Here is a 26,413-nt window from a genome sequence, read left to right as displayed (position 1 = left end):
GTGTCCAAACCACAGTCTTCCCAGTTCCACCACTTACTCCAGCCGCTGCTGCAGTGACCCAGTTCACACAAGCTTTGACCATGTTCCCTGATGCGCAACCTGACAGGGCCTCACCTCTGGTCTGCGATAGAGCACCTCCTGCTTTCTACCCAGAGGGAAGACCTGGCTCGGAACTCACACAGGGGCAACCTGGAAATGTGGGGAGCGGACGCCTGTGGGGCTGCCTTTGATGGATGGGGAAGGCGGGGACAACATATAAATGCTTCCCCTTTTACCCAGGAGGCAGATCAGTTTTGAGATACATTGCAGAAGGCTCCTCGGAGGTTCTGGCTGGCTGGAGCAGTGCCCATAGCACTGATAGTGCATCCTCGGGTTGGGTCTCCCTCTCTCCTGCTCCCCCCATCCTTATTCCTGCTCCCTGGAATCCTGTTCCCAAATATACTACCTACCTGCACAGAAGCGCTGGCCTGAGGCCCTGCTTTCGGGGGAACCCAGGCTAAGACACTTGTGTAAGAAGGCTGGCTCTGTCCATAGTCGATTCACAGAGCGAAGGTTTCTAGCACACGGGGATTAAATCTGAGCCTTAGGCACTAAGCACCAATCCCGGCTAGAATTAGCCCAAGCTGACACAGACCAAAGTCAGGCGATGGTGCGGCCTGACTCACCAAATTGTGGAAATAAAGGTGGTAGGCAGTTGCTATTATTTAAAAAATCATTTTATTTATGAAAACATCTTCATTTCCCAAGGCACTTCAGGAGCTTTCACAAAATACGGTTTTTATCCTGGTGAGGCATATGCTTTAGGAGTACCATGGTAACATAATCATAAAAGACAGTTACACCGAACACAAAATATCTCCCAACGTGACGCGACTGAAGTGAGCAGCGCTGAAAGACTGTGAACACAGTTTGACTTTCTTCTCTGTAATTTTTCCCCATGATTAGGTATCACAAAAGAAGCACAGAAAATGACGGCATTGTTGGCACTCAGAGAAGGTGCTAGCGGCTGAGGCTGATAAGGCCTTGCACGAACAGCAAGCGCACACCTTCGCCAGAGGGATCCTGGGTTGAAAAACACAAAAACACAAAGACACAGACCAGGAGGCTGGGAACCAGCCCTTCCTAAATCTATTCTGAAGGGCAAATAACTTAAGCAGAAAAAGACATAACAAACAAACAAACAAAACACAGTAGATTCTACGTTATAGTTTTGAGAAAAGAGATGAGTTTGCTTGTCTCCCTTTCTCACTGACAGACTTCCTTCAGCCATACATCAGAAACCACAGTAGCTAGATGATGGGATTTACACCACGGTGGAAAACGAGAAGAGGAGACTTGGTGATGCATCTGTTTGGGCCTGAACAAGCCCAGTGCTTGGATCAGATGTAAACAAGTCTACCCAGCAGTCACACTGAGTGGTCCAAGAGCTCACAAATCAATGCACTTGCCCTTGTTCTGAATCTGCTCGGTTCCCTCCACAGTAATTACCTTTAGGTTTCCGCAGATCTGTGCTCTCCTGCCTGGGGAAGCAACAATCCCAGTTAATGTGCCCTGTGACTAAGAAAGGGTGAGAAATCACATTCCCTGTGCGATTCTGTCTTTTCCTCTAAAGTGCACCACGAGAGGGAAAAAGGAGGAGGTTAGGTGGGAGCTGAGACCTCCAGTCTTCTCAGGAGGTCTGAAATTAACATGTAAGTTTAGCAGGTGCCTCTCCTATTCTTCCAGGCCCCACAGGTCCTGGTGAACAGTTAACTTCTTAGGAAGCGCCCATCCACCGTTCACCAAGTCCGTACGTCAGGGTGTATCTCAAGTTGTCAGTCTGGAGGGAAGGTTGTGTTCCAGGAGTAGAGGCGGCCCGAGTCCGGCTGTCCAGCCAGGAGCAAGTCAGACACAGGGGCAACATAATGAACAGCAGAGACCCCCCCTCCGCACCCCCTGCTGAAGGACTCAGTGTCTACACAACTGCTTCTTGACAGGACAGTCTTCCCTCCTCACCCCACCCACTGGAGGTTGTGTTATAAGGCTGTGCTTTTAAGGACTGTGGAGCTTTCTTCATCATCTCTTAACATCCTTGTGTGGCCTGGAGTTTGCCTGTATTTTATGCTATAAAAACAAGCAAAACCAATGTTAGTAACAAATCTTTAAAGATGTCTACCAGTCTCTAAACAGACAAACAAAACCCAGACCTGAGGTTATCTCACTAAGGGAAAAAAACATCTTGGAGCAGATTCTGAAAGGCTTCTCCTGGTCTCTCCCACCCGAGAGCAGGTGTAGTGGTTGTGAGGTTCACCCTGACACGGTGGCCTGCGTCAGACCAGACGGGACAGTCTGTAAGCACCTTGCCATTCCTGACCGATGTCTGTGAGTTTGTGGGGAATCCTCAGCCAGGCCCGGACCCCGGGCGTCAACACTGCGACCCAGAGCGACCTTACCCTTTGACCCTTAGCATCTGGTCAATGGTGTCCGGGAGGGGAGTGCTGAAGCTCTCTGGGAGGAACAAGGTGAGAATGGCTGTCAGGATGGTCAGACTCCCCATGAGAATGTAGGGCAGGAAGCGGTCGTAGGCACCTATGGCAAAGTAGACAGAACCACCCCGCCAGGGATGCAGTCAGACTTGGTCTCCCTCCCTCCCTCCGTGCTCCCAGGACTCTAAAGAGACCACGTGCCTCCTAGGCCTTGGCTTCTCCCACAGTCCGAGCTGCCAGACTGGACTCTGGCACCAGGACAGGTCTCAGAACAGACCTGGCACAGAGGTGCCCAGAGGTCAGGCAGCGCCTCACGGTGCAGGGAAGGGGTGCAGACTGGGGGGGATGGGGCTGAGCTGTGATTACTATTCCTATTTCCCAATGCTGGGTTTCCACGGAACTCAAGGTTCTCATCCAGGGACAGGAATAACTCCTCCACCTCTCCAGCTGGGTCACAACCTGCTCAATTTGCCTTTAGGCCAGATATGGTGTTTCTGCTTGTCAGATCCATGTAATATGTTCACAACACACTCTGGGTACTCTCAAGGTGGCTGCCAGCCCACCCCAAAGATGTGCTGGCGAGGGACGTGCCAGGAACATCAGCTGCCACAAGGAAACAATTTCAAGTAAGAATAAAAATGGCACAAGGCAGGGGTGCTCGGGTGGCTCAGTCTGTTAAGCGTCTGCCTTCGGCTCAGGTCATGATCCAAGGATCCTGGGATCGAGCCCCACATCGGGCTCCCTGCTCAGCAGGGAGTCTGCTTCTCCCTCTCCCTCTGCCTGCCACTCCCCCTGCTTTGCACTCTTGCCCTCTCTCACTCTCAAATAAATAAATAAATAAATAAATAAATAAATAAATAAATAAATAAATAAATAAAATCTTCAAAAAAAAGGGCACAAGGTGGATTTATACACAGTATAAAACCAAAGTGCTCCAAATGACAATAATCCTCAGCCCATTAGACCTCTTGAGTAGCCATCTTTCCCTCCGTGTTCCTTTTATACTCTGATTCCAAGAAGAAATTTCTCCAATTAAGTACACGGGCTCCCGATACCACCATGCAGTTTCTTAGGATAAAGAAACCAAATCCTCTGGCGGAAGGCCTGGGATGGCTAAAACGGAAACGCAACTCTCTGCTTGCTTATCTCCTCCATTTCCAGCTGGTCTGTAAGTTGTGTTCCACGTCCAAGTGAGTGCGTCCTCCACAGTGTGCCTGGACACGTGCCTCTCCAGGCACAGATTTGGTCCCAGACGGGTCCCGTTTGCTGTGGGTGCCGGCTTTGCTGGTAACGGGCCCCCATGGCTCACAGTAAGGGCCTTCAGTGCTTGCACCTCACCCTCCTATGTGCCCTCAGCCCCCAACACTCACCGAAGTAAACGAAGTAGGGAGACAGGATGCTGCCCAGGCGGGACGCGGTGGAGCTGACCCCCACGCCCATGTTTCTCACCACGGTGGGGTACAGCTCAGCCGTGTACACGTACACCATGGAAAAGGCAGCAGTGACTCCAAACTTGCCCAACATCACCAGGACGGTGGCCAAGTAATACAAATCTGGAGAGGAAAAGGGAAGAGAGTAGAAGGCACCAACTCACGCTACGCTGCTACCAGGGGGTGCCCGAAGCAAACATACTTTCTCCTTTCTGGGATGTGGGGGACAGTCTGATGTCCTACTGTGGGATAAGTGGCTGTAGCCAAGATGTCCCTCCAAGTTGATTACTGAGAGGAGGCTGGGACCCGCAGCTATGTGAGGACACGTCCTTCTCCTCAGCCTACAGACCACCAAGGTGAGCCCTCAACAGCCCAAGTAAAGCTGTCCCAGGCCCCAAGTCATTAAAGACATGCCTGTCAAGGGGTCAGGTGGCATCCCAGAACCGCACTCTGCATGCACTGTGGAATTAATGAAGGACCTGTGGATGAATGGGAGTTTCCCTCTACTCAGACCTCAACAAGTCATAGGCCAGCAGATCCCCAGGAACGATCCTCCGAGCTGCCCTGCTCTGGGGTGAACCTCTCTGTGTGTACCCTGATGGACTCCCCTGCCAGGCTGCAGTGGGGGCTGTTCCCAGGCACAGGGCTGCCAGGCTCAGGGGCCCACACACGATCACCCCCAAACCCATGTGTACGACAGCTCTGGGCACCATGATGGAATAGGAGGGTCCACCCGCTGTCCTATGAACTGTGGAAAAGGGCCACCTCCCACCCATCTGTGGCCTGTGAGAACCATGCTGTTCCCGGCCCCTCCCTTCTCCCTTCCTTCATCTCTTCCTGCTCCCTCTTCCTCCTTAGACACGCCAGACACTTCCTCCTCAGGCTCTCTGCTTCTGCTGTTTCTTCGGCCTGAAACGTTCTACTTGGAGACCTTTCGTGGCTTTCCCCCTTATTTCATCTATGTTTCTGCTCCGCTGCCCCCTCTTCAGGGCCACTGTCCGTGACCGCTCTATATAAACTTCCTTTACTGGTATGATAAAAGGTGACCCAGTCTGCACCATATTAAGCATTTTATTTACTTGTCTGTTGTCTTCTCAACTAGAGTGTGAGCTCCAGGAGGGCCTGGGGTTCTGCCCGACTTGTTTACTTCTGCGTCATTACTTCATGCCCCAAGCACAGTGCCTAGCCCAGAGAGGCACTCTGGAGCTACTCGCTGAATATATACATGACTAAAGTAGGGCCAGGTTAAAATGCCATGGCTTTGGCTCTCTTTCTTCCCCCTTCCCCTGCAGAGAAAAACACGTACACACTCATTAACTTGGGCAGAGAGTAACATTAACCACCAGCCCTATATGGTTGCTCTCCCCACTCCCCCAAAGCCCTGACCATGACCTGTGTCTGGTCCCAGGAGACACTTTCTCTTGATTATTTTATTTATTTATTTTTTGGGGGTGAGGGATGCAGATATGCAAGTGAGCTGTCATAGCATGATTTTATTTTCTTTATGAATTGGGGGAGACGGCCTGGTAGAGGATGAGGGGCTCGCGAAAGCCCCAGGCCGCAGATGCACAGCGTGCCTACCTGGGGGCACCAGCTGCACGGAGAGGAGAACGCTGCCGCCCAGGAAGAGGGCCGTGGCCATGGAGTAGCGCCGGGGCAGGTGCTGCAGCAGCAACCAGGCCAGCACGTACGCAGGGACCTCAACCACTGCCAAAAGGAAGCAGTTCACGTAGATGTCCCCGTGCAAGTTCGGAGTGTCGAGGGAGAGCCCGAAATAGCCCACTGATATGGTCATCCTGAAAGAGAGCACAGGGAGAAGCTGGAGAGGCGGCAGCCCTGTGCCTCCCAACCGGAACAACTTTTAAAATACAATTACTGCAGGAAATTCAAAACTATCCTTACCAGGAGGAGAGCAGATTTAACCCCGAGTCTTCTTGGGAAGACTTCTTGAGAGTTTCTCAAGAAGTCTTCTTGAGAATTTCCTCCCAACCCCATGTTAACTCTGGGCCAGAGCAGTATCAGAGCATTCCCAACACAGTGTCCCAGCAAAAAGGCTTATATAGTTCAGACAGATTTACTTTGTTGAAAACCACCCCGCAAGCCCAGTAACAGCCTCCAACCTGCCTTCTGGCTTTAAAAACCCTAACTGAAGCACCTACAAAAGCTACTTCCCTACCCTCTGACCCTCCCCAAATCCAGCAACTGCAGAAGGAGGGAGGGAATGAGCGCAGAGGCCGGTATCGAGTGGAGTGTGACAGGACTGGAGGCATAGGATAAAATAAGGAACAGTAATTAGGTCAAACATTTGAAGAAAGACCCCCCCAGCAGACCTTCAGTCTGTGGCAACCAGCCAGGAGGAGGCTGGACAGAGGCGGCGGACCCCAACCCCACTGTACTCGTGAAGAAGAGGAGGGGCTCCCAATGGTGGGGACATGTCATCTCTCATCTGCATGCTTCCCGGCGTCCCAGGCCTGGACCCTGTCCCTACCAGGCATTCTCTCTGCTGATGACCAGCCCTCTTTGGCAAACCAGACCTTTATGGATTAGAAGGCTTTGAGTTCATCTGCACATTGAAACCACAGCTGGTACCATCAGGGGAAAGGGAATGTCCAGGAGTCCCTGGGGAATCCAGAGCTGGAGGAGCACCTGGGTGAACCACAGAACAGGTGACTCATCGCAGGCTTGCCAGTCTGTGGTGCAGGCTGAATGCTGGTCCTGTCTGAGGGCAACGCAAGGGTGATGCACTGCCCGGAGGGATCCTGGGCCATTCCTTAGAAATGGGTGACTCACAGTATCCCCCGGTGAGACAAAGAGCTGGCTGCCCCAAAGCTGGATGACTCTAGTAATAAGGACTCGGAGATGAAATCTGCTTTTGTCACCCAGCAGGCTCAGGTATTCTTGTAGAATCCCAAGGGTCTGGCCACTGAGCAAATGCTACTGAGGCACTAGGCTCTGTCCCCTCTCTCTGGTAACTCACAAGCGTCCTCCTGACACACTTGGCAAAATGCCTCATTAGAAGGAGCCTGAGGAGGACGTCTAGGCCATGGCCCTGCCTCCAGGACAGTCTGTGAACATCCCAGAGGGAGGATGTCCTGCTTCCACATTTCCAGACAGTACTTAGCAGTCTCTGTAGTGGAAAGGACATAATGGCTTCACTTAGATCCTTCTTAAAAGCCTCCCTGTCTTCTTCAGTCACTGTCTGAGGAACAGGGGACAGAAACAAACTAGGGCCCACAGTGACCAAGGATCTGCCTCGGGACCTGGAAGGATTCCCCAAAGACTCCATAGCTTCCCCCAAATCCAACAGATTTCATACTCCTTTTCTGAGATTCCAACTAGCTCAGATTATGATATGCCCACTTCTTTCACTGCAAGGAAGATCCTTTCTACTTTTTGATGACACACGCTCTCAGTTTTGGTCTGAGACACATCTGCAAAGGAGAGGCCTGGCAGCCACTGCCAGATGCTTTGTCTGGAAGCTTCAGGTAGGTCTCACTTACGCACCACAGAATTATGGACATGACGGTGACCATTCGGATATTCCGGGTTCGGAGCAGATCCAGAATGCTGTGGGACGGCTGCTTCTCAGAACTCAGGTCTTGCAGCTGCACGAACGATATGACAAGGGCATGGGAGGGAGAGGTTGGAGACTCGGGGATCCCATAATATACCCAAAACCCTGCGTCTCCGAGTTGGCGAGTGTTTTGTTTCTTTCTTGAAAAGAAAAGTACGGTGAGTGTATCTTGAGCTGCGGAAGGCTTCCCCAGGACATGTCAATGACCCATTAGTGAACGAGAATAAGGAGGAAAAGTAGGTGACCAGTCCCTCAGGGGAGGCAGCCAAGGTGGATGCAGGCCCAAGCCGACAGCTCCCTCTCGGCCCCACCTCCAGCCTCCATCAGTGTCCACATTCCAGGGAGGCCTCTGAGCATTCCTTCCCAAGGCTGGCTCCCTGCCCTCTGGGTCAGAGAGAGAAACTGGCTGTGTAGTTTATTGATCTGATATTTTAAAAGAATTTATGTTTTGAGTCCTCATACCATGTAGTTACTGGTCTACTTCCAAGGAAAAAAATTTCAGATAGAAAAACAGGAAAATTGACCTCAGCTTCACCCAGAGTAACTTCCTATGAAATCTGGCACAGCCAAGAACATTAATAAACCACACGTCTAAACACACTGATGTTGCTTTCTTAAGCAAACCCAGCTTTGGAGTTTGTTTTTCTCGAGTTAGCAGTTCAACAGGAGGTCACCTTTTGACTTAATGGAGTCCCTGAAATAGCCTCATTTCCTCAAAGACGCCAGTGGGGTTCTGGGTTCACCCAGACTGACCCCCCACTGAAAAGCCACCAAGGCCACCACACTTAAAAGCCCTCCCTGCTACCTCCTCCTCACCCTGATGTCTGTGCTTTAAAGCCCCTTCCAGGACATGCTGAGTGGGAGCTGTTGCCGAGCCAGCACTTAACTGTGAGGCCAGCAGGGCCCAAGCCACAGCTTCTCTGATGCCTCTAGTAACTGGGCTCCCTCTCCTACGCCCTGGGTCTGCATCCCGAGTCCCAAGCATCTCTCATGTTCCTTCTGCACACATACTTCAGTACGACGGCTGGTGGCCGTTCTCACAGCCGGTCCCTTGTCTTCCCATCAGATCAGAGACACATTCCAAAGGCCCATCAGCCAGCAATTACAACTTCTAACCTCCTGTGGTAGTCAGGAGACTAAGGAAAACTGCCTCCTGTAGCGGGTGGAGGGAGAGGGAACAGGAAGGAGAAGCAAGACCCAGGAATCAGGCAGAGCCAGGAAATTACTCATGGTGCATGAGAACAGGGTTTGCAAGAGGCATGGGGTGGGGGAAGGGGCAGATATCAGAAGGACCTGGTTTCAAGAGCATATGCAATGATTAACGATTGGTGAGTGGAAGGAGACTGAACATTTCTAACCCCAAATCTATTTCTGCTTCATATTTTACGTACTCTCTTTCTTTAAGATGAGAAACCACATAAGACATAAGAAACAGTGATTTCCCACAATGCCAACTTCACGAAAGGCCTATTACTCAGAAAGAGTGTTATTCAAATTAATTGTTAAACTATAATAAGATTGCCTAGAAAAGAATTACATAGGGCGCCTGGGTGGCTCAGTCGGTTAAGCGACTGCCTTCGGCTCAGGTCATGATCCTGGAGTCCCGGGATCGAGTCCCACATCGGGCTCCCTGCTCGGCAGGGAGTCTGCTCCTCCCTCTGACCCTCCTCCCTCTCGTGCTCTCTGTCTCTTGTTCCTTCTCTCTCAAATAAATAAAATCTTAAAAAAAAAAAAAAAGAATTACATAAAGTATGACAACTTAAAACCCACGGGAAAGGTGAAGAGTTAGACAGTTGGTGCCTTCTTCCCAACTTGTGAATTTTAACAGGGCCTGCTCGGGGGCAGCTGGGGCTTGGGCATGGAGAGGGCTGGGCTCCTGCATGGTGCTGTCCTAAAATCATCGTCACTGAGACCCTCCCACCAGCTCCCTTGCAGTGCTTACCTCACTTGACTCGAAGATAGTTGAGGGTGCAACAATCCCGTTCATTTTGGCAGCGTTGCGGATGATCACCTCTGCCTCTTTAAGTCGTCCCTGAGAGATGAGCCATCGGGGGGACTCAGGGATGAACCTGGAAGTACAAGGAGCCAGGTGTAGCCTATGTGGAGGTGGGAAATGGGGTTTTAGAACCAAACATGGGTTTGGGGAATGTCCAAACAAAGAGATGGTTCACACCATACCCACTAATGATCCAACGTGTGAGTTTCTGAGTACCCTGGAGTGCACAAAATTTAGAGGGGCCTGTACACCAGGTTGGGATTCCTCTTCAGGCTGGCCACCTCCATTTCTGAAGAGTGGTGGTGCCACCTGCTGGACTCTGAAGAGACAGGCACAAGCTGGGCTCCTGACGCCTGGCTTCTGCGGTGGGTGGAGGCCAGCCCATTCTCTTGCCCCGCTGTACTCTCCTGCTTGGCCCCAGCATCCACAGAAGCTTCTGCACTGGCCTCTTAGCCTGTAGTTTTTCCTCACTCCCCGATCCCGGATCCACCCAAGTGACTTGTCAGACCCCCTACATATGTTTATCAAAGCCCCTGGGACTTAGAGACTTTGTGGATCTTTATTTTCTACTTCACTCGATGGCCCCTGCCCTTTGGTCATGACCAGGACCCATGCTGTGCTCTGTGTCCTCTCCCATTATGCTCTGAAATGCTCTCAGCTCTGAGGGGAGCTGTGATTTCAACAACCCCACCTGCAAGGTGTGATTCCCACCTCAGCCCCTCTGCTGTGTTCCCTCTCTTGGTAAGGAAGGCCTCCTCTCTGCCTGCCTAACTCCTCTATCTTGGAGGCCCCTGTGGAGCCTGGCTTCCTCTGTGAAGCTAGCCAGAGGACTCTCACTTCCAGTGCTCTCCCTCTTCTCTCAGCACCTGTGGCCTGGGGCCTCAGGAACACACAACCAGAACCGGGGCCTAAGCTGTCTTGTCAGTCCCATAGCTTCCTGAAGGTCAGGCTAGACCCCATCAGCTCTCGGCTGCTACTTCTTCCCCTCCCTGCACGTCGATCGGCCCAGCACAGGCCTGAGAACAAGTCTGCTGATGTCTGGGGATTGCGTGCTGTTTTCTTTTCGGCTCTTCTGAGTGTGGAGACAGCGTTCCGAAGTGACTTACAAAGAATTTCTACTTCCAGGCTCTGGAGGCCCGGGTACGGCTCTGCGGCTTGCTGCTGCCCCCCCAGTGAAGGCCGAACAGAAGACACCTGCTGGTGGGCGCGGCTGGGCACGGCTGGGCGCAGGCGACACTCACCACCAGAGGGCCACACACAGCACCCCGGGCGCCGTGAGCGCCAGCAGCAGCATCCGCCAGTCTCGGATGAAGTAAGCAAACAGCGGCAGCAGCATGTAGCCAAACGCGTAAAATATGCACACTCCTAGCGTGGAGAATAGAATACGAACCGGCTTGCCAAGAATTTCTGTTCCTGTTCGAAAACAAGGGAGGAGGCATGTTAGTCCTTTCGTTTAGGTCATTTCCTCACTCATCTTCTCTTGTATGATTCTCAACATACAGGAAAGGGAGCAGCCCCGCCCTAGGGAGGGATGGGATTCTGAACCTGCTGCAGGCTGAACACCTGCTGGGGGTGCCCCCCTGGGACCTCTTAGGCTTCCCAGGGACGGTTCCGCCTTGCAAATTTCATCACTTTCCCCAAGCCATATGCTAAAGATGCCATGTGAGGCCTCAAAGTGTAATCCTCACGTGAGGAAGAATTTATGAAAGGGGAAGCCATCATGAAGGACACACATGCGGGCTCAAGGAAATATTCTTTTAAAAAGATTATTCTACTGGATGTGAAGAGAAAGAAATAGTCCTTTCAACATACAACCCAAGGAACCCAAAGACCAATAAGCTAGAGTGAGACTCCTCCAAACAGTGAGACTGGTGACTGTTGAGTGAGAATAAGCCAAAGCCCCACAGTGTGTACTCGGAATTAAAACTCTTAAGGTCTTGAGACTCAAGTCCATTCGTATCAATTCATTCTTGCCAGTTTCAGAGAACACAATGCTTTGCAGAAGAGGCAGCTTTCTTCCTTGACGAGCCTGCCATTCGTGGTCCCTGTTCCTCATATCATGTCTTTATCTTTCCTTAACAACCTCAGCCCTGGGAAGGTCCTGTTTTTTCATTGATGATCTTGGGTGAATTCTAGTAAAATGGCTATTGAATACTAACGGGACCAGAAAAGATCTGGAACTCAGGCTGTTGTGCTCCTGGGGACTCAAGGCTGGGCAAACTGGGTTCACCACACAGCCCTGGTTGGTGTTGCTAACGACCACTTCCCCTTGAGGGATACCACGGCCATCTCTAGAGAGTGGATGGTGGGGTGACGGTGAAACACAGGATCAAGTACTCAACTCCAACTTGTTGGCCATACCCAGGACAAATGCTGCCACGTAGTTGGAGATCTGGCCCATGCCCACAAGGACAAACAGCACAGTAAACATCTCAAAGTTCTTCGAGAAGACCTGCAGAAAGCTGAAGCCCGTCTGCATGCCCATGGTCACAAAGAGCACGTTCTTCCGACCAAACCTGGGAAGGAAAAGAGAGTGACAGAGATCCAGCTGGGAGAAGGTGGCAGAAATGGGCCCCACCAAGAGGGATTTTCCCCAGAGCCATCCAGGGAGGAGTCATGGACGATGCTGCCAGGGCACATGGCACGGACAGTACCCGTCCCCAGTACTGGGCCTGTTACTCGCCCCCCCACCCTGCCATCCCCAGGATCAGTGTGCAGCCCAGGCACTAGGATGCCCTCATGACAGTGCCAGAATTACGATAATGACTGCAAGGCATCGAAATGCATTCACTATACTTAAATCCATATATTCATAATGGTTTTTTTTTTTAAAGGACTGGTTTATTTTGGAGGATGATAAAGAAACAAGTCATTTTAAATGAAGACTGGTAAATAGAGGGAAAGAAACACTTGTCCTGAAATTCCTATGTAAAGTATCTGAACAGGAACCAATAATGGATGAGGGAAAATATCATTTTATAAAAGTATTCCAACTATTAAATGAAAAAGAAGTGATAAAATTAGAATATCAACATTTTATATTCCTCAATAAATGGGCATTATGTTGGGGCATTATGTTTCAGTGATTGCTAACAGTCTTTTCTTGAAGAGACAACTGAATTAACATGATTCCTAGTCTTGCTAAGGGGTATGAGCCTGGATCTGATGAAATCTCCAGATCCAGCCACCAATTTGCAGGAAACGAAGAGAAAGGAGGAAGATACTGAACTGCACCATGAGTATGCAACCAGCAAAATCCAGCCTGGGAAATTCTGCAGTGGAACAGCCCTGGGTGCAAAAGATAAAGTGTCTGGCAAAGAAAAGGATGGAGGAAGAATCCCTTCATCAATCCCACAAAAACTTATCAAAAATTTTTAAGTGGGCAAGACTAAACTTGTGTTTAAAGATACACATCTGGATAATAAAGCTGCAAAAACCCCACAAGTGATTACTGTAACAGCCAGGTTGGTGGTTAATTATGGGCGGGGGGGGGGGGGGGGGGGGCAGGGAAGGCTGTGGTACCTGGAATGGGACATGTGCACAGGGCTCCTTGGTGGCCAGCAAGGTTCTTTTTCATGACTTGGTGGTAGTTACAAGGTTATTTCCCTGGAATAATTCATCAACCCACACATTTGTTCTGTGTGGTTTTCTATATGTGTTCATTAAAAATTTTTTTTTTTAAAGATTTTATTTATTTGACAGAGAGACACAGCGAGAGAGGGAACACAAACAGGGAGAGTGGGAGAGGGAGAAGCAGGCTTCCCGCGGAGCAGGGAGCCCGATGCGGGGCTCGATCCCAGGACCCTGGGATCATGACCTGAGCCGAAGGCAGACGCTTAACGACTGAGCCACCCAGGCGCCCCTAAAAAAATTTTTTTTAAATGTTGGTTTTTGGGGCACCTGGGTGGCTCAGTCGTTAAGTGTCTGCCTTCGGCTCAGGTCATGATCCCAGGGTCCTGGGATCGAGCCCCACGTTGGGCTCCCTGCTCCGCGGGAAGCCTGCTTCTCCCTCTCCCACTCCCCATGCTGTGTTCCCTCTCTCGCTGTATCTCTCTCTGTCAAAGAAATAAATACAAATCTTTAAAAAAAACAAATGTTGGCTTTTTTGTGGGTTTCATCTGTTTTAAAGATAGTGTCATAGGGAGAAACAAGTCAATGTACTTCATTCAACCCAGCAGGTTCCGCCTTACTGTGGCCTGGGCTGGCTGACACCCATTTTCACTCAATGAATGTATATATGAACCTCAGTTATATACTAGGCACTAGGGATACAGGTGAATTATAAAACACAGACCAAAACTCTTGTTTCTATCCACAAGGGGCTTAGAGCCTACAGGTGGTAAGACAGGAATCATATTGTCATCAAGCCACCAGACTACTGAACGTGCAATCACACATTGACACAAGCACACTGGAGGACCAGTGCCCAGGTTCACAAGAGACACGACCAAGGAACCTACCCTGGCCTGGGAGTAGGGGCTGGGGACGTGGGCATTCAGGGAAGGTCTCCCTGATGGCCAGACACTGAGATAAGGCCCAAAGAAGAAGTCATTATTGAGGAGGGGGAGTAGGCGATAGGGACAAAGCTTCTGATGATATTCGCTGTATAGTGGAGGGGACCAACATTACCTATGGTAACACCTCTTATTTACCAATTTCTGACAGGTGCTACGAAGAAAAGGCACAAGGAAGCAGGGCAATATAAACCGGGGACCCTGAGTTGGCCTTCACGGTCAAGGAAGGTCACGGGAGTGGTTGGGGAATGCCGGGAAGAGCACACACAAGCGCGGCTGGAGGGGGCATGAAGACATGCGCAGATAGCAGCCGGCATCACTGGCGTCAGGCGTTCAACATGAGACCGCAGGGGTTGGGTGGGGACCAAGCTGCAGAAGGCCCTGTTGCCATGTTAAAGAGTCTGGTGCTTCTCTCCCCTGAAACAGGTTTTTCGCTTGTTTTTGGTGCTACTAGCATCTAGCAGGTAGAGGCTGGAGATGTTCTAAACATCCTAAAATGTCCAGGATAGCGTCCCGTAACACAGAATTCTCTGGCTCAAAATGTCCACGGTGCCAAGGCCGAGCAACCCTGTCCAGAAAGAGACCAAGTTGCCCTGCATTATTCTATAACAAGCACGCCCAACACGCCAGCCAAGGGAAGGTCCCTTCCCACAGGGGAGACAGGCGTGACCGCTCCCCATGCCTTCCCTTCCCACGGGCTCCCTGGGATGGACGGTAAGGAAGAGAAAGACCCAGCAAATCCTTACAGAGCACAGTCCTTAGCAACCCAGTCTGGGGTTGGGCTCAGAAATGCTCACTTTTAAAGTCTGTCAACAAAATGTCAACCACACATGTGCTTACAAAAACAGTAAGTACCAGTCTACCTCTTCCCAGGGCTGTGCTCCTCTTGTAATTCATGCACAAAACGGCAATTCAGTAAGGTCAGATAAAATGTGGTGACCGCCCAGGATTATTTTCACCGCTCTTGAATTTCAGGCTTATTGATCTTTGCCCTAAACGAAAAGTGACTGTGGATATCCCAGACAAGCTGAGGTATGAATCTACTGCTGAGGTCATTTGTTTGGCCTAGGTTTTTGAGCCAGCTTACTTAGAAATAATGAGATCAGAAACTGTCCATCCCACGGAGCCCGGCGCCTTCCAAGGGGGTGTCGCCAAGCTTGTGGGGTGATGCTGGGAGCTGAAGGGAGGGCCTCAGCCAGAACAGCCACACTTTTAGCTACTTCATTTACTTGACTTAGATGCCCTACTTAAAAGAAGTCTGCGGGCGCCTGGGTGGCTCAGTTGGTTAAGCGACTGCCTTCGGCTCAGGTCATGATCCTGGAGTCCTGGGATCGAGTCCCGCATCGGGCTCCCTGCTCAGCAGGGGGTCTGCTTCTCCCTCTGCCCTCTTCCCTCTCGTGCTCTCATTCTCTCTCTCTCAAATAAATAAATAATATCTTTAAAAAAAAAAAAAAGAAGTCTGCTGATGAGATTTCTAGAGGGTTTGTAAAACACTGTACTTGTCCTTCAGAAGACTAAGGTGGTCCTCAACATACTCATTAATTTTGCTTCTAGTGTTTCCCTGGGATCAGATCTGTGGAAATGAAACACTTTCCTCATACAATCACCGTGTTCATGGTAATCAGGTTCTCAGGCTAGCCCACGAAGGTCTGCTTAACCCATGACAGAGGTGACCCAGAAAAATGCACTGAGTTTCAACTTTGAACTTGGGGCACCTCCTCCTTGATTTTCACATCAAGGAAATTCCTCTTTCAGCTGCCACTCAACCCTGTGACAGGGATCTCCCAGCAGCCCACCTGGAAGGTCTCAAAGCTCCATCCTGGGCAGCCCCTCTTCCCATTCTACACTCGCTCTGGGCAATCTCTTCCACGCTCCGGATGCTTTGTTGAGGGTCCTATGGAGCTGACAATTCCCAAATGTATTTCTCCAGCCTACACCTTTCATGGAACACCAGGGCCACACATCCAACTGCAGGCTCACTTCATCCATTTAGGACTCTTAGTCACCCCAAATTCAGTACATTCAAACTGAGCTCTGCATCTTCTCCTACAAACATGATCTTCTTCCAGAGTTCCTTGTCTTAGAGAATGGCATCGTCATCAGCTCCGCTGTATAGGCCCAAAATTTCCCCTCACTTCCCACATCCAACCCACAGCCAAGTCCTGTTGGTTGGATCTCCTACCTCTCTTCTCCATTTCTACCACTGTCAGCCTAGTCCAAACCATCATCATTTCCCACATAAATTATTGTGACAGCCTCTTAATTGGTCTCTCCACAACCCCTCTTTCTCCCTTTTAATCCTTTCTCTGCAAAGTTATCAGATAATCATTAAAAATATATAAATCTGATTACGCTGTACTCCTGCTTTATAAAACTCTCAGTAGCTCCCCACTGCTCTGTGACTAAACCACAGACTCCTACGTATCATCAGCTAAGCCTGGCCTGCTCTTCTGCTTGGGCCTCCACCTGCCTCACCTGCTTCCTCTCTATCACTCTCCACACCTCCACCCCAGAGGACTTTTTCCCAGTTTCTAAAGTGAGCTGCCTCTTCTTGAGTTGAGGCTTACTTAAGTACAGCTTTTTTTGCCCACAATGCTTCTTCCTCTCTCTACCCCTTTATTGTTGGCTGACTTCTATTCCTCTTTCCACTCCCAGCACATACTTCACCTTCTCATGGCGGCTTCTCCAGGCCTCCTCCATCAGACCCTCTCTTAGCATCCTGTACTTCTTCTCTGTATTGCATACACCACGAAGGACAAGTATACCCCTCAATTAGTTGTTTAATACATTCTGCCTTGCTAGAAGGCAAGTTCTAGGAGAGCATGGCCCGAGAACAGAGGGTCAAGACTCTTTGGGCCTAAATCCTACCTCTGCCACTTGCTGGCTTTGGGACTGTGCAAGTCATTTAACTCCTCCGGGTTTCATTTTCCCCACCTGTAAAATGAGAGTAATAATACTTCCTACTTCATAGGGTTATGATGGGATTATTTTTCTTTCTTTTAAATTTGTACAGTGCTTATTGAGGGTGGCTGGCATATGTTAGGTGCTATATGTTTGTTAGATAAATATAAGTAATCAACTGATGCTTGCTGCTAGATTAAGGATCTCGGGAAGCAAAGGTCTTTCCCCTGAAAGGGCACGTGGCTCAGGCTTGTCTAGAACTGTCAATCAGTGGTCATGGCCTACTTGACTCTTAAATGCTCACTGGTGACTGCAAGAATTTGTCACTTTTCTAATGGCTAGACGATACTTGGGAAACACAAATCTAGTGAGAAATGCATATATTTCTCATGAGGAATGGATTCTCAGGTAAAGACAATAATCTATAGAGATAAACATGCCAGGACATCACCTGAGTTTGTGCTCCGGGATAATATAAGTTTGTTCTTAAAGTAGGATGACATTCTCATCCTGAACTTCTCTATTAGACCCCAACCAGCTAGGAGGATGCTGGGACTCCACTGGGTGATCCAGTACGGCCAAGGACCTTGGTGAAGGCTACTCTTCTCACCGTGGGCTTCTCCAACAGACCCTGGAGCCCTGGGGTAGGAAGATACCACATAATGGACCCCTCTGAGAACTTCACGGAAACTATGGACCTTTCTCCAGAAAAAAAAATGTTCATATACAATCTCTAAAATTTTGCATATAATTTCAAGAGTAGATGAACTCCTTAAGCCATGAAAGGAACTTTTGAGTTAAAAGCCTTGGAATTATATAAATAACCTGCTTATAAGTCAAAACAGTACATGTCTTGCTTGCTGTCAAGTAGGTGCTACAAGCTGTAAGCTAAGGGGCAGCAGCCCTGTGAACACAAGAGTTCTGCCCATTACACTACTACTGGCCAGTAAGATCCCCTCTCATCATGCAGAGAGAATGACGGTTTGGGGAATACAGAGGTGGCCATTCACGGGAGGCCTTAAGATCGTCAACAAAGTTCATCTGCGTGTGTGTGGTGTCTACCTCTCCCATGAAAGAGTCACCTAGGGAAGGCCAACAGGCTGGTACAAGAAGTGAATCATGATATATTTCCTGGTCAACTGGATGATGGATACACTTAGCTCAGGTTGTTCTGCTCAGCAAGAATGAGGGAGAAAAAGTTGTTGGCTCTCTTTACTTGGTATGGAATCTACACTATAGACACCGCTTCCTCTTCTTCTAAAACACAAGGCCCCATGCTGAGAGAGCACTACCATCTAAAGCCAAGAGTCAGGCACATACGTGCTCCGTGCTTGGTGCTGTGGTCCCCTGCAGCTGCAGCAGAGAGACACCCACCTTACCTGTCCGAGAGCTGCCCCGAAACGAGGGAGCCCACCAGCACACCCACGAAAAACAAGGAGACCGTGAGTGGGGCCTTCCAGTCGTCCTCACACACCAGGTTCCACTGTAAGGGGAGCAAAGAGACGTATCACTCACTTCTTTTGTTAAATGTTTTAAATTTATGGCCTCTTGGAAAATGAAATGAGAATATCCTATATCCCTGCAGGCTCTGTTTATATTATCGCATGGGTACATGCGCTCATGCAGGCAGGGAAAGGCTTGTGTGGACAGCAAAGCAGAGAGCTCTCCCCCTCACAGGGAGAGTGGGCCCCCTCCCATCCTGATTTTCATAGCTTTCAGCTCCATTGTTTTGCTACCAGTTGGAGAAGGGAGGATAGGTAGAGAGCAAGGACAGTGCCCATCTGTCAATCCAGGAGAAGAGAAGGTGAGGCCTTTCATGGTTGCTTCTAAGAATCCAGGGGGAGCCCAGGGCTGTGGACGGGGCAGGGTACCCTTTCAGTGGGCTTCAGACCATTGACAGGAATGGTACAGGAATGGTTCTAGAGCAGGGCTCTGGGACTCTAAGAGTCCAGGCATCCAGCAAGGGACTGAGGCCAGAGGGCCTGGGATGCACCATCTGGATCTGTTCTTGCGGTTCTGTTTGGGCCCCCACTCTGAGCCAATGAGCCGTGGGACACTCAGGTGACATTTACAGCTGGGATCACTGATGCTGTGACCACAACACTAGGCCCAGTTACAGCCAAGAGCTCTGAGCTGGAGTCAAGAAACTGGGTTTAGCTTCTACTCCACTGTTAACTGGTTATCCAACGTCAGACAAGATTTCCCCCCCATTTTGCCTTTTCCCCCAAGTATAAAACAGGGATGCGGGTATGGAACAGGCTGCACTGCTCGAGTTTCCAGCTCTCAATGTGCAATTCCCATGAAAAGAGGTCTGCAGGCGGGGGGAAGCAGCTGAACATTCAGATGCTGGGTCACCCCAGCCTAACAAGGAGCCAAAAAAGGGAAGAAAAGCCAAAACAAGAAGCTTGGTGGTTCCCAGAAAAATGTTTCCCAGAACAGAGAGATGGTGCTCAGTAATCACGAAGAAGGCTGCCCTCCAGAGAGTTCAGACCCTGGCCTGCCTGGTGCCAGGCTGCTGGCCTACACTCTGTGGAGCCTACTGGCTCCCCAGTCACAGAGGCAGGGGGAATGTGTGGCTTCCAAGAAAGCATTTCTTCCAGGCCAGTGACAGAGAGAAAAACAAATCTGCTTCCCTGCTGGGCGGTATGCGCACAGAGCCTCCGGGCACCTCAGAGGGGTGGGAAGCAGTCCCCAGGGTGGACATGAAGAATCCCTGCAGCTAACGGTAAGGATCACTTAGCCACACAGCTGGCTCTTCACTCTGGAATAAACCTTGGATGGGCTGAGAATCTCCACAAGGAAGAGGTAGAGATCTCAAACTCAAATCTAGAGAAAGTTCAGATTAGCAGGAGGCAAGAACATTGGAGCACCAATGCCTGAGTACTCAGGCTACAGCCGCCCCCCCCCTGCAGCCTCGGTGGTGCTAGCAAGAAGACACCAACTCCCTTCTAGAAGGGTGAGTGCTCCTAGGGCAGCCCCCATACAGACATGGCTGCTAGAGTCAGGATGGGATGGACGCCTGGGTTGCTCAGTGGGTTAAGCGTCTGCCTCCAGCTCAGGTCATGATCCCACGGTCCTGGGATCGAGCCCCACATCGGGCTCCCTGCTCAGTGGGGAGCCTGCTTCTCCCTCTGCCCCTCCCCCCTGCTTGTGTTCCCTCTCTGTCAAATAAATAAATAAATAAATAAATAAAGTCAGGATGGGAGTGGCCAGGGAGTCAGAGCTGGAGGACGTGGTGATGGGGTTATCGGCCTCTGGTGTTAGGTAGAGGGTTAGGCAGAACTTTCGGGGCCAGATTACAGCTACCACAGCTACTATGAGGAGACCCACTTCCAGCCAGCATGCATTAATTTTTGTAGCAACAGAGATGAAAAACTGAAGAAAGGGTCAGTAGCTGCTTCTCATTGGCCAGCTTCTCATCAGGACTCTCACGAGGGCTGGGGACTCATGTAGCTCAGCCGGACTACAAACCCACAGGGGCTTCTACAGTCCCCTCCCCTGACGTCAGGTCCCCCAGTACAGGCTGGTAGGGAATTCTGGGCTGACAAGGCCAGGTGCTACCTGAAACCGGGACAGACTATGCTCTGCAGCAGACAAGGTCTCTGCCACGCTCATCTTGGGGTAGGTTTCAGAGCCTCTCCCCAGGGCTGGCAGCCTCAATCCCGCCACTGGGTCCAGCCGGTCCTTAGTCTGGGCAAACGTGTAACTCTCTGGAGTAACCCGGGCTCTCTATCCACCACTGACAATTGGGTTTTTTTGTTTGTCTGTTTGTTTTTGAAAGGGAGGGGCAAAGGGAGAGGGAAGGAGTGAAACTTAAGCAGGCTCCACGCCCAGTGTGGAGCCCAACGTGGGGCTTGATCTCATGACCCTGAGATCATGACCTCAGTAGAAATCAAGAGTCGGACACTTAACCAACGGAGCCACTCAGGTGCCCTCACCACTGGTGATTCTTAACAATCCTCAGGACCTGGTTTTGGGACCTCCAAAAGCAACGTGAGTTAACACTTCATTCCCACTGGCCACAGGGAGCCTGTGGGTAGGGCCAGGAGAGATAATAGGTCTCAAAAAATGAACATGAGTGCAGGCACAGACCATCCTACCCAGCCAAGACACTCATTTACTGTCAACCACCGAATGGATTGCAGTGGGGCCAGGATTTGGGGTAGGATGAGAAGCCCATGGAGTCCAAGCTATGCACCCAAGGCTTGCTGCATAGGCAAAGGAATCTAGTGTTCCTCCACTGAGCTCCTGGCTCCCCAGACAGGACTAAAGCAGCTACAGACTAGCTCACTGATGCTTCCACTCACTATGTGGGCTGTACTGGCTGATGATAACAAGTCTCAGAGTTAGAACTAAACATATGGGTTTAGGATTCAAGTCATGAGTCTAGCATTGTGACCCCTCAGCTGGGTGAGCTTTGAGAGTGGGCACAACCTGAAAAAAATCTGGGAGCCACTCTGGCAAGGAACCTCTACTTGCCATCCTTCCTGGTCAGAAATGTGCCTCTCTAGTGGTGATGATTTCATGGAACTCTCTCTCTCTCTCTCTCTCAAAGCTTTTCAAATTGTACACTTCACTTCTGGGCCATTTATTTTATGTCAGTTACACCTCAATAAAACTGTTAACATTTTTAAGAAGAGAGAGAATTGTGTCTCTTGTACACGCTATCTAATTAGAGCTGCTTCTCAGTTATGAGATGGAGAGAGATGATGTAGTTCCCTGGGACTAAATGTTCTTCCTTGTGAACTGGCTGGAAGGAAAAAAGATAGGGTCTGTGCCCATAGGGCAGAAGCTCTTCCCAGAGATGTACCTGGCCTGACCGCATCGATGGTCGAACACCCTGATAAGCACCAGCTGTGACTGAATACCATGTCTTCCTACCCACATTTTGTCCTGCCCGCTGCTGCAGTTAATGGCAGATCCTTGCCCCAAGGTGGTCAGGGCAAGGAGACAAAGAATTTGCTGCTATATCCTCTAGAATGCCTGGCAGAGCCCTGCAGAGGAGAGGCTGTTTGGTACATAGGTGAGTGAGGGAAAAGATGAATAAAAGGGCTGTTAACTTTCAATACTATAGTATCCTTTGGGCTTGGACCTTAGGCTTGGCTGCTCAAAACACAGATGAACCCTGAACTTCAATCTCTAGGATAGATTTTATTTATTTGTTAATTTTTTTGCTCCTTCACCCTCTTCCCTGTGTCAGCTCTAAGAACCTTGACCCAGGGCGTTGGTTCTCAGCTAGCCAGACCATTCATGGCCAGATGTGCCTGCTATGACCGTGTGTGCACAGGGGCCTCAGGGACCCCGCAAGTGATTTCTCTGGCTTGCCATGAGCTCCAAAGGCAAGGCCTTAAGGGTCTGCATTTCCCTTAGGTGAGACAGTCAGCAAAGACTTAACAGTGAGGCACAAGCTCCAGGTCTTTCCACAAGAAGTCAGCCCAGCCCTGCCTCCCACGTTCCTTCATGAGGGCTTGAAATCACAGTGGGAGCTCTCCTATCTTCCAAGATTATCTGTACATGAGAGAAGACTGACAGAAAAGACAGTCCAGAGAAAGAGGCTTTCCAGGACAAGGAGTGAGTAAGAATATTGCTATGGGCTGGGGGAGGAGGCTTCAGAGAAGGATAGAAAGGAGAGAAGCAAGGGACACAGACAACTGCCAGGTCTTAGATGAAGGGACCCCAACTCATGGGTGCCAGAAGAGCTTTAAGTTTTTAAAAGAATCTTTCTGGCTGCAAGCTGGGCGAGGGAGACACCTAAAACCAGGCAGCCCAGGCAGCCTGAGAAATCACCCAGGTTTCTGAAGAGGGGACAGTCCTGGGCCAAGAAGCATTCAGGGATTGGAGCCAGGTGGCATGGCTGATTCTCTAGTACTCCAGGCATGAATGAGGGGCTGGGGAAGAGGCCAGCCTAGAAGCACGGGGACCACCAAACTATTCCCAAAACATTCCCTTTCACCTCATAGTGTCACCTCCTCTCCGCCAATCCCAACACCTTGTTGCAGATCCATTTAGGGGCAAGGCACAGTTTGTGGGCTGGGTGGTTACATTTTCTTTAAAATATTTCAGTCGATGCTTTTTGACCAGGCCCAAGTTTCTTTTCTATGAATTAAACTGTCCTTTCCTTCTTTAGCTCTCAAACTTCAGACAACATTTCTTAAATTGTTCATTAATACATTCAACAAAAATTTCCCTAGGTAACCCCGTCTTTATCCGGCATGATGTCAGGGAGATGCCAAGACGTAAAACTACCACAAAGTTTAGTACTACACGTACATACTTCAACAAAGAGAAAAATAAATCAAACAGGAGACCTATAGTTTTCATCTTCTGTTGAAAAACAAAGAAGAATTCAATACCAATGTACTTATAAACACCTCTATTTATGATCCGGAGCAGAAGGCAGGCTTGAACATTCAGCAGACACAGGACTAGCTGCAGTGGTCAGCGGGCCAGGTCCGGGTTGAAAGAAAATCAGAATGTTAATGCAGTAACTTCCAACGGTGACCATTCACCTGGGAGGAACAAGCAGCCTCGAACTTTTAAGAGTCAGGCATTCCGGCATCCCAAAACAAAAGCCTAAGTAATGTATTAACCTCGCCTCCCTGCAAAGGCTGACAATCTATAAGTAGGTAAAAGGGCACACAGCTCTTATGAAACTGCTAAGACAGCTAAATAAATAGGCTAAATGCAAAAAAGGAAACACTGACATTAGCAGCAACGTCGTCACTGCTCAAGGACCCTTCCATTAGAGCCGACCTCTAGGAGCTCATCAGTGCCACCACCAGCCTCAGCCCAAGACAGCACGGGGGCGGTGAAGCAAGAGCAAATGACTAGGGTAAGCCAAGGGAACCTAGAAGTCAGGGTAAAACCCAAAAAGATGCCATGAGCTTCTTCTGACTTCACTGTCTTCCCCTTCCATGGGCAGCCGGAAGCAGAATTTGCAGGGACTCCTGTGTCATGAAGTATGACTTCTCCTTGGTGGCCTCTGCCAGCAACCTGAGGGACAGTCTCTGTTTCCACAACTCTCACTGGCTTCCAGGAGTGTGACAGACTTGCTTGTGAGGCAAAACAATGCCTAAGGACACAGGAATGATGTCACCAGCTGAAAGATCCCAGTGGGACTCATATCACACTCCTACTACATGTATGTGTGGGACACATGCTAGTCCAAACACACAGAGAGAGAGCACGTGTGCATGCACGTGTGTGCGCACGTGCACACACACACACACACACACGAGTCTTGGAGCAGTGATGAGATTCTCCTGAAGGGTGACACCCCCAGAAGAAACATAAGAGGGGCCTCAGGACCCCTGTCTCCAGGAGGGTTTGATGCCATACCAGGACCTGCGTGCCCTACCTGTTAGCCCTTTCCCTCCTTCTAGGTTGTTGCCTGCTGCTCCCGTCTTTGCATCTGAAGAGCTAAACACCCCAGACTCAGACAGGCTGCCACCTCCAGGAAGCTTTCCCAATCCGTGAATCTCTGATCCTGAACTCCGAGAAAGTGGTGCCTGTAGAGGACTCTTTTCACTGTTCTGCTAGCTCATTTCTGCTGAGACTCCAGAGAGTGAGAGTTCCAGCATCTGAGTAAGATGCAAAGCACATGTATAAGCCATACATGTAGCTCCAATGGCTGCAGGGTCACCAGGGGACAGACAAAGCCACCCAAAAAGGAAAATCCAAGGGGTTGCGAAATGAGAAGTTCCCCCCCACACACACAATTCCTATGAAAAAAGTTGTATGCTTTAAGTAAATCTGACCAACGACACTGCCTTCGAATACTCTAAAACATCCCAGGCCAACAAGTCACCCTGAATGGCTCTTCAGATGCATGGGCCCTAAAATTCTGATGATTAACCATTAGCAAAAGGTAAACAATTCCTGATAGGGTATGACCAGATTGCCATTTTGGGGTGGGGGTGGGTGAGGAAAGAGTAAGTGGAGAAGGGAGCCCGTGACAATTTTATACACATGCTTCCTTTAGCTTTAAAAGTTCTTCAAGAAAGAAGAGGAGTGTTGCCCTCTCTGAACAGATGCCAAGAGACTAGAGGAAAAACTGACAGCCCGGTGGCCCAAGCTCTGGCTCTGCTCCATTCAACACTCCCACCTCCATCTAGAAAGTCTGACTATTCAGAGTCGTAGAATAGCTACCAGGGGCCACGACGGCCTTTTTGACTCCCTCTTCAAGGTGGCCAGCAGGACACCCGTGCTATGAGGGGCACGGTCTGGTTAGAAGTCACTTCGCAAAGTGGTGCCTGCAGGACGCCCACTCGGAGGTGGGTAGTGTGTTGGGGGAGAGAGGGGCAGCATCCAGCGTGCACCTTGTGGGGTGGAGTGCGAAGGTCCTCCCCACGTTCCGGTCCCCGGGCGGGGACTGACACCCACCTCGGTCACGATGGTGGACAGGTAGATGTCCCGGCTGAACTCCCAGCCGTCCACGCAGCCCTCCTGCTCCAGCTGCTCCAGGTCCACATCGCGCCCCGGCTCCAGCCCGAGCGCCGAGAAGTTGGCGATCGCCGCGAGCCGGTAGCGCCGGCAGCTGTGAGGCACCTCGCGGCCGTCCTGCAGCCGCAGCGGGATACTGTGGTTGCGCCACGCGCCGCTCAGGTTCGCCGTGTCCGGCACCCGGCAGCGGTGCTCCGGGGTGGCGGCCAGGAACACGACTGACATTCCATTGAAGCCGTTGGGGATGATGCTGGCGCTGAGCAGGAAGAAGATGAGGCGCTGGAAGGGCCCCCACTCGCCCAGGAACGTGGTCACCTCGTCGTAGTCCCGCATGCCGCCTGCAGCGGCCCGCGGCGCGCCGCCCGAGGTCGAAGGACGCGGCGCCGCGCGGGGGCGGGGGCAGAGGCAGGGTGTGCGCGTGCGCGTGCGCGTGCGCGCCGGGCCCTCGCCTCGCGACCGAACGCAGGACCCGCCGAAAGATCTTTAGAGCAGGCTCGCGAGCTCCCGCCGCCCCAGCGACCGGCCTTACATAGAGCTCAAGGCCGGGGCGGGCTCTGGGACTGGGCTGTGCAGCGCGGGCGGGGGGGCGGGGCTGGGGCTGTGCGTGACGGCGGGCGGGGGGGGGGGGCGCCGGGCCGCCGCGCGCACCTGGGACTCGCGCGGGGCAGCTGGCGGGGGATCTGGCCGGCTCGGGACGATCCTCGGCGAGCCCAGCCTCCAGCTTGCAGCCCAGGTAGCCCTGGCTCGGCTAAGGAAGGCAGGGAGACTCGGAGCCCCGGCGTCTGAGACCAAGGTCGCTGGCCGAGCGCGGAGCCAGGGGAGGGGAGGTGTGGAAGAGCGGGGCGCGAGGCTCAAGTATTAAAAATACCGTCCCCCCACCCCCCCACCAACTTTTTACTGAGAGGCTGTGACTGGCCCAGAGTCTCCCTGCCAATTAGCTGCCCTCGACACCACCCATCCTTGTGAGAGTGGCAGGGATTATTTTGAAACCGGAACCGTTAACTACCCCAATGGAGAAGCTGGGAGCATTGATTTTTTAATTCTAATCCAAATGCGCTTTCCATACTTTGGTCTGCGACAAATCCCCTTTG

At 50.9% G+C, this 26,413-nt stretch overlaps 1 protein-coding gene and 1 long non-coding RNA gene across 3 annotated transcripts in view; one reads left to right on the top strand and one right to left on the bottom strand.

Moving 5' to 3' along the window:
• LOC129046303 (uncharacterized) overlaps positions 1-17,724 on the top strand; it is a 30,207-nt gene extending 12,483 nt beyond the window's left edge. Inside the window, exons 2-3 of one of the 2 annotated variants that reach the window (XR_008507342.2) lie at positions 10,591-12,929; positions 17,408-17,724. This is a non-coding gene — a long non-coding RNA (uncharacterized LOC129046303). Of the gene's footprint in view, positions 1-10,590; positions 12,930-14,130; positions 16,456-17,407 lie in introns of those variants that run through there. The other variant, XR_010413008.1, reaches the window with a different exon arrangement.
• Positions 699-25,820, bottom strand: SLC22A5 (solute carrier family 22 member 5). Its single transcript, XM_045892375.3, has 10 exons — positions 25,263-25,820; positions 18,260-18,363; positions 11,827-11,981; positions 10,707-10,878; positions 9,412-9,538; positions 7,400-7,500; positions 5,477-5,691; positions 3,836-4,018; positions 2,433-2,568; positions 699-2,103 (listed from the first exon to the last, which is right to left on the bottom strand). Exons 1-10 carry the CDS (start codon positions 25,653-25,655, stop codon positions 2,016-2,018), a joined length of 1,674 nt encoding a protein of 557 aa, XP_045748331.1. The 5' UTR covers positions 25,656-25,820; the 3' UTR covers positions 699-2,015.
• Positions 25,821-26,413: the final 593 nt, after the last annotated feature.

Source organism: Mirounga angustirostris, unplaced genomic scaffold, assembly GCF_029215605.1.
Source record: "Mirounga angustirostris isolate CCGP_5_RB_7025 unplaced genomic scaffold, mMirAng1.0.hap1 SCAF_7, whole genome shotgun sequence".
In the NCBI taxonomy this organism is placed as follows: Eukaryota; Metazoa; Chordata; class Mammalia; order Carnivora; family Phocidae; genus Mirounga; species Mirounga angustirostris.
This window is presented reverse-complemented; position numbering and strand designations above follow the sequence as displayed.

Coding starts and splice junctions, on each gene's coding strand:
- SLC22A5 (XM_045892375.3), bottom strand. CDS start 25,655: ATGCGGGACTACGACGAGGTGACCACGTTCCTGGGCGAGTGGGGGCCC. Junction 10,879..11,826: donor CGTGGCAGCATTTGTCCTGG/GTATGGCCAACA, acceptor GTTTTCGAACAG/GAACAGAAATTCTTGGCAAG. Junction 7,501..9,411: donor CTATCTTCGAGTCAAGTGAG/GTAAGCACTGCA, acceptor TCGTTCGTGCAG/CTGCAAGACCTGAGTTCTGA.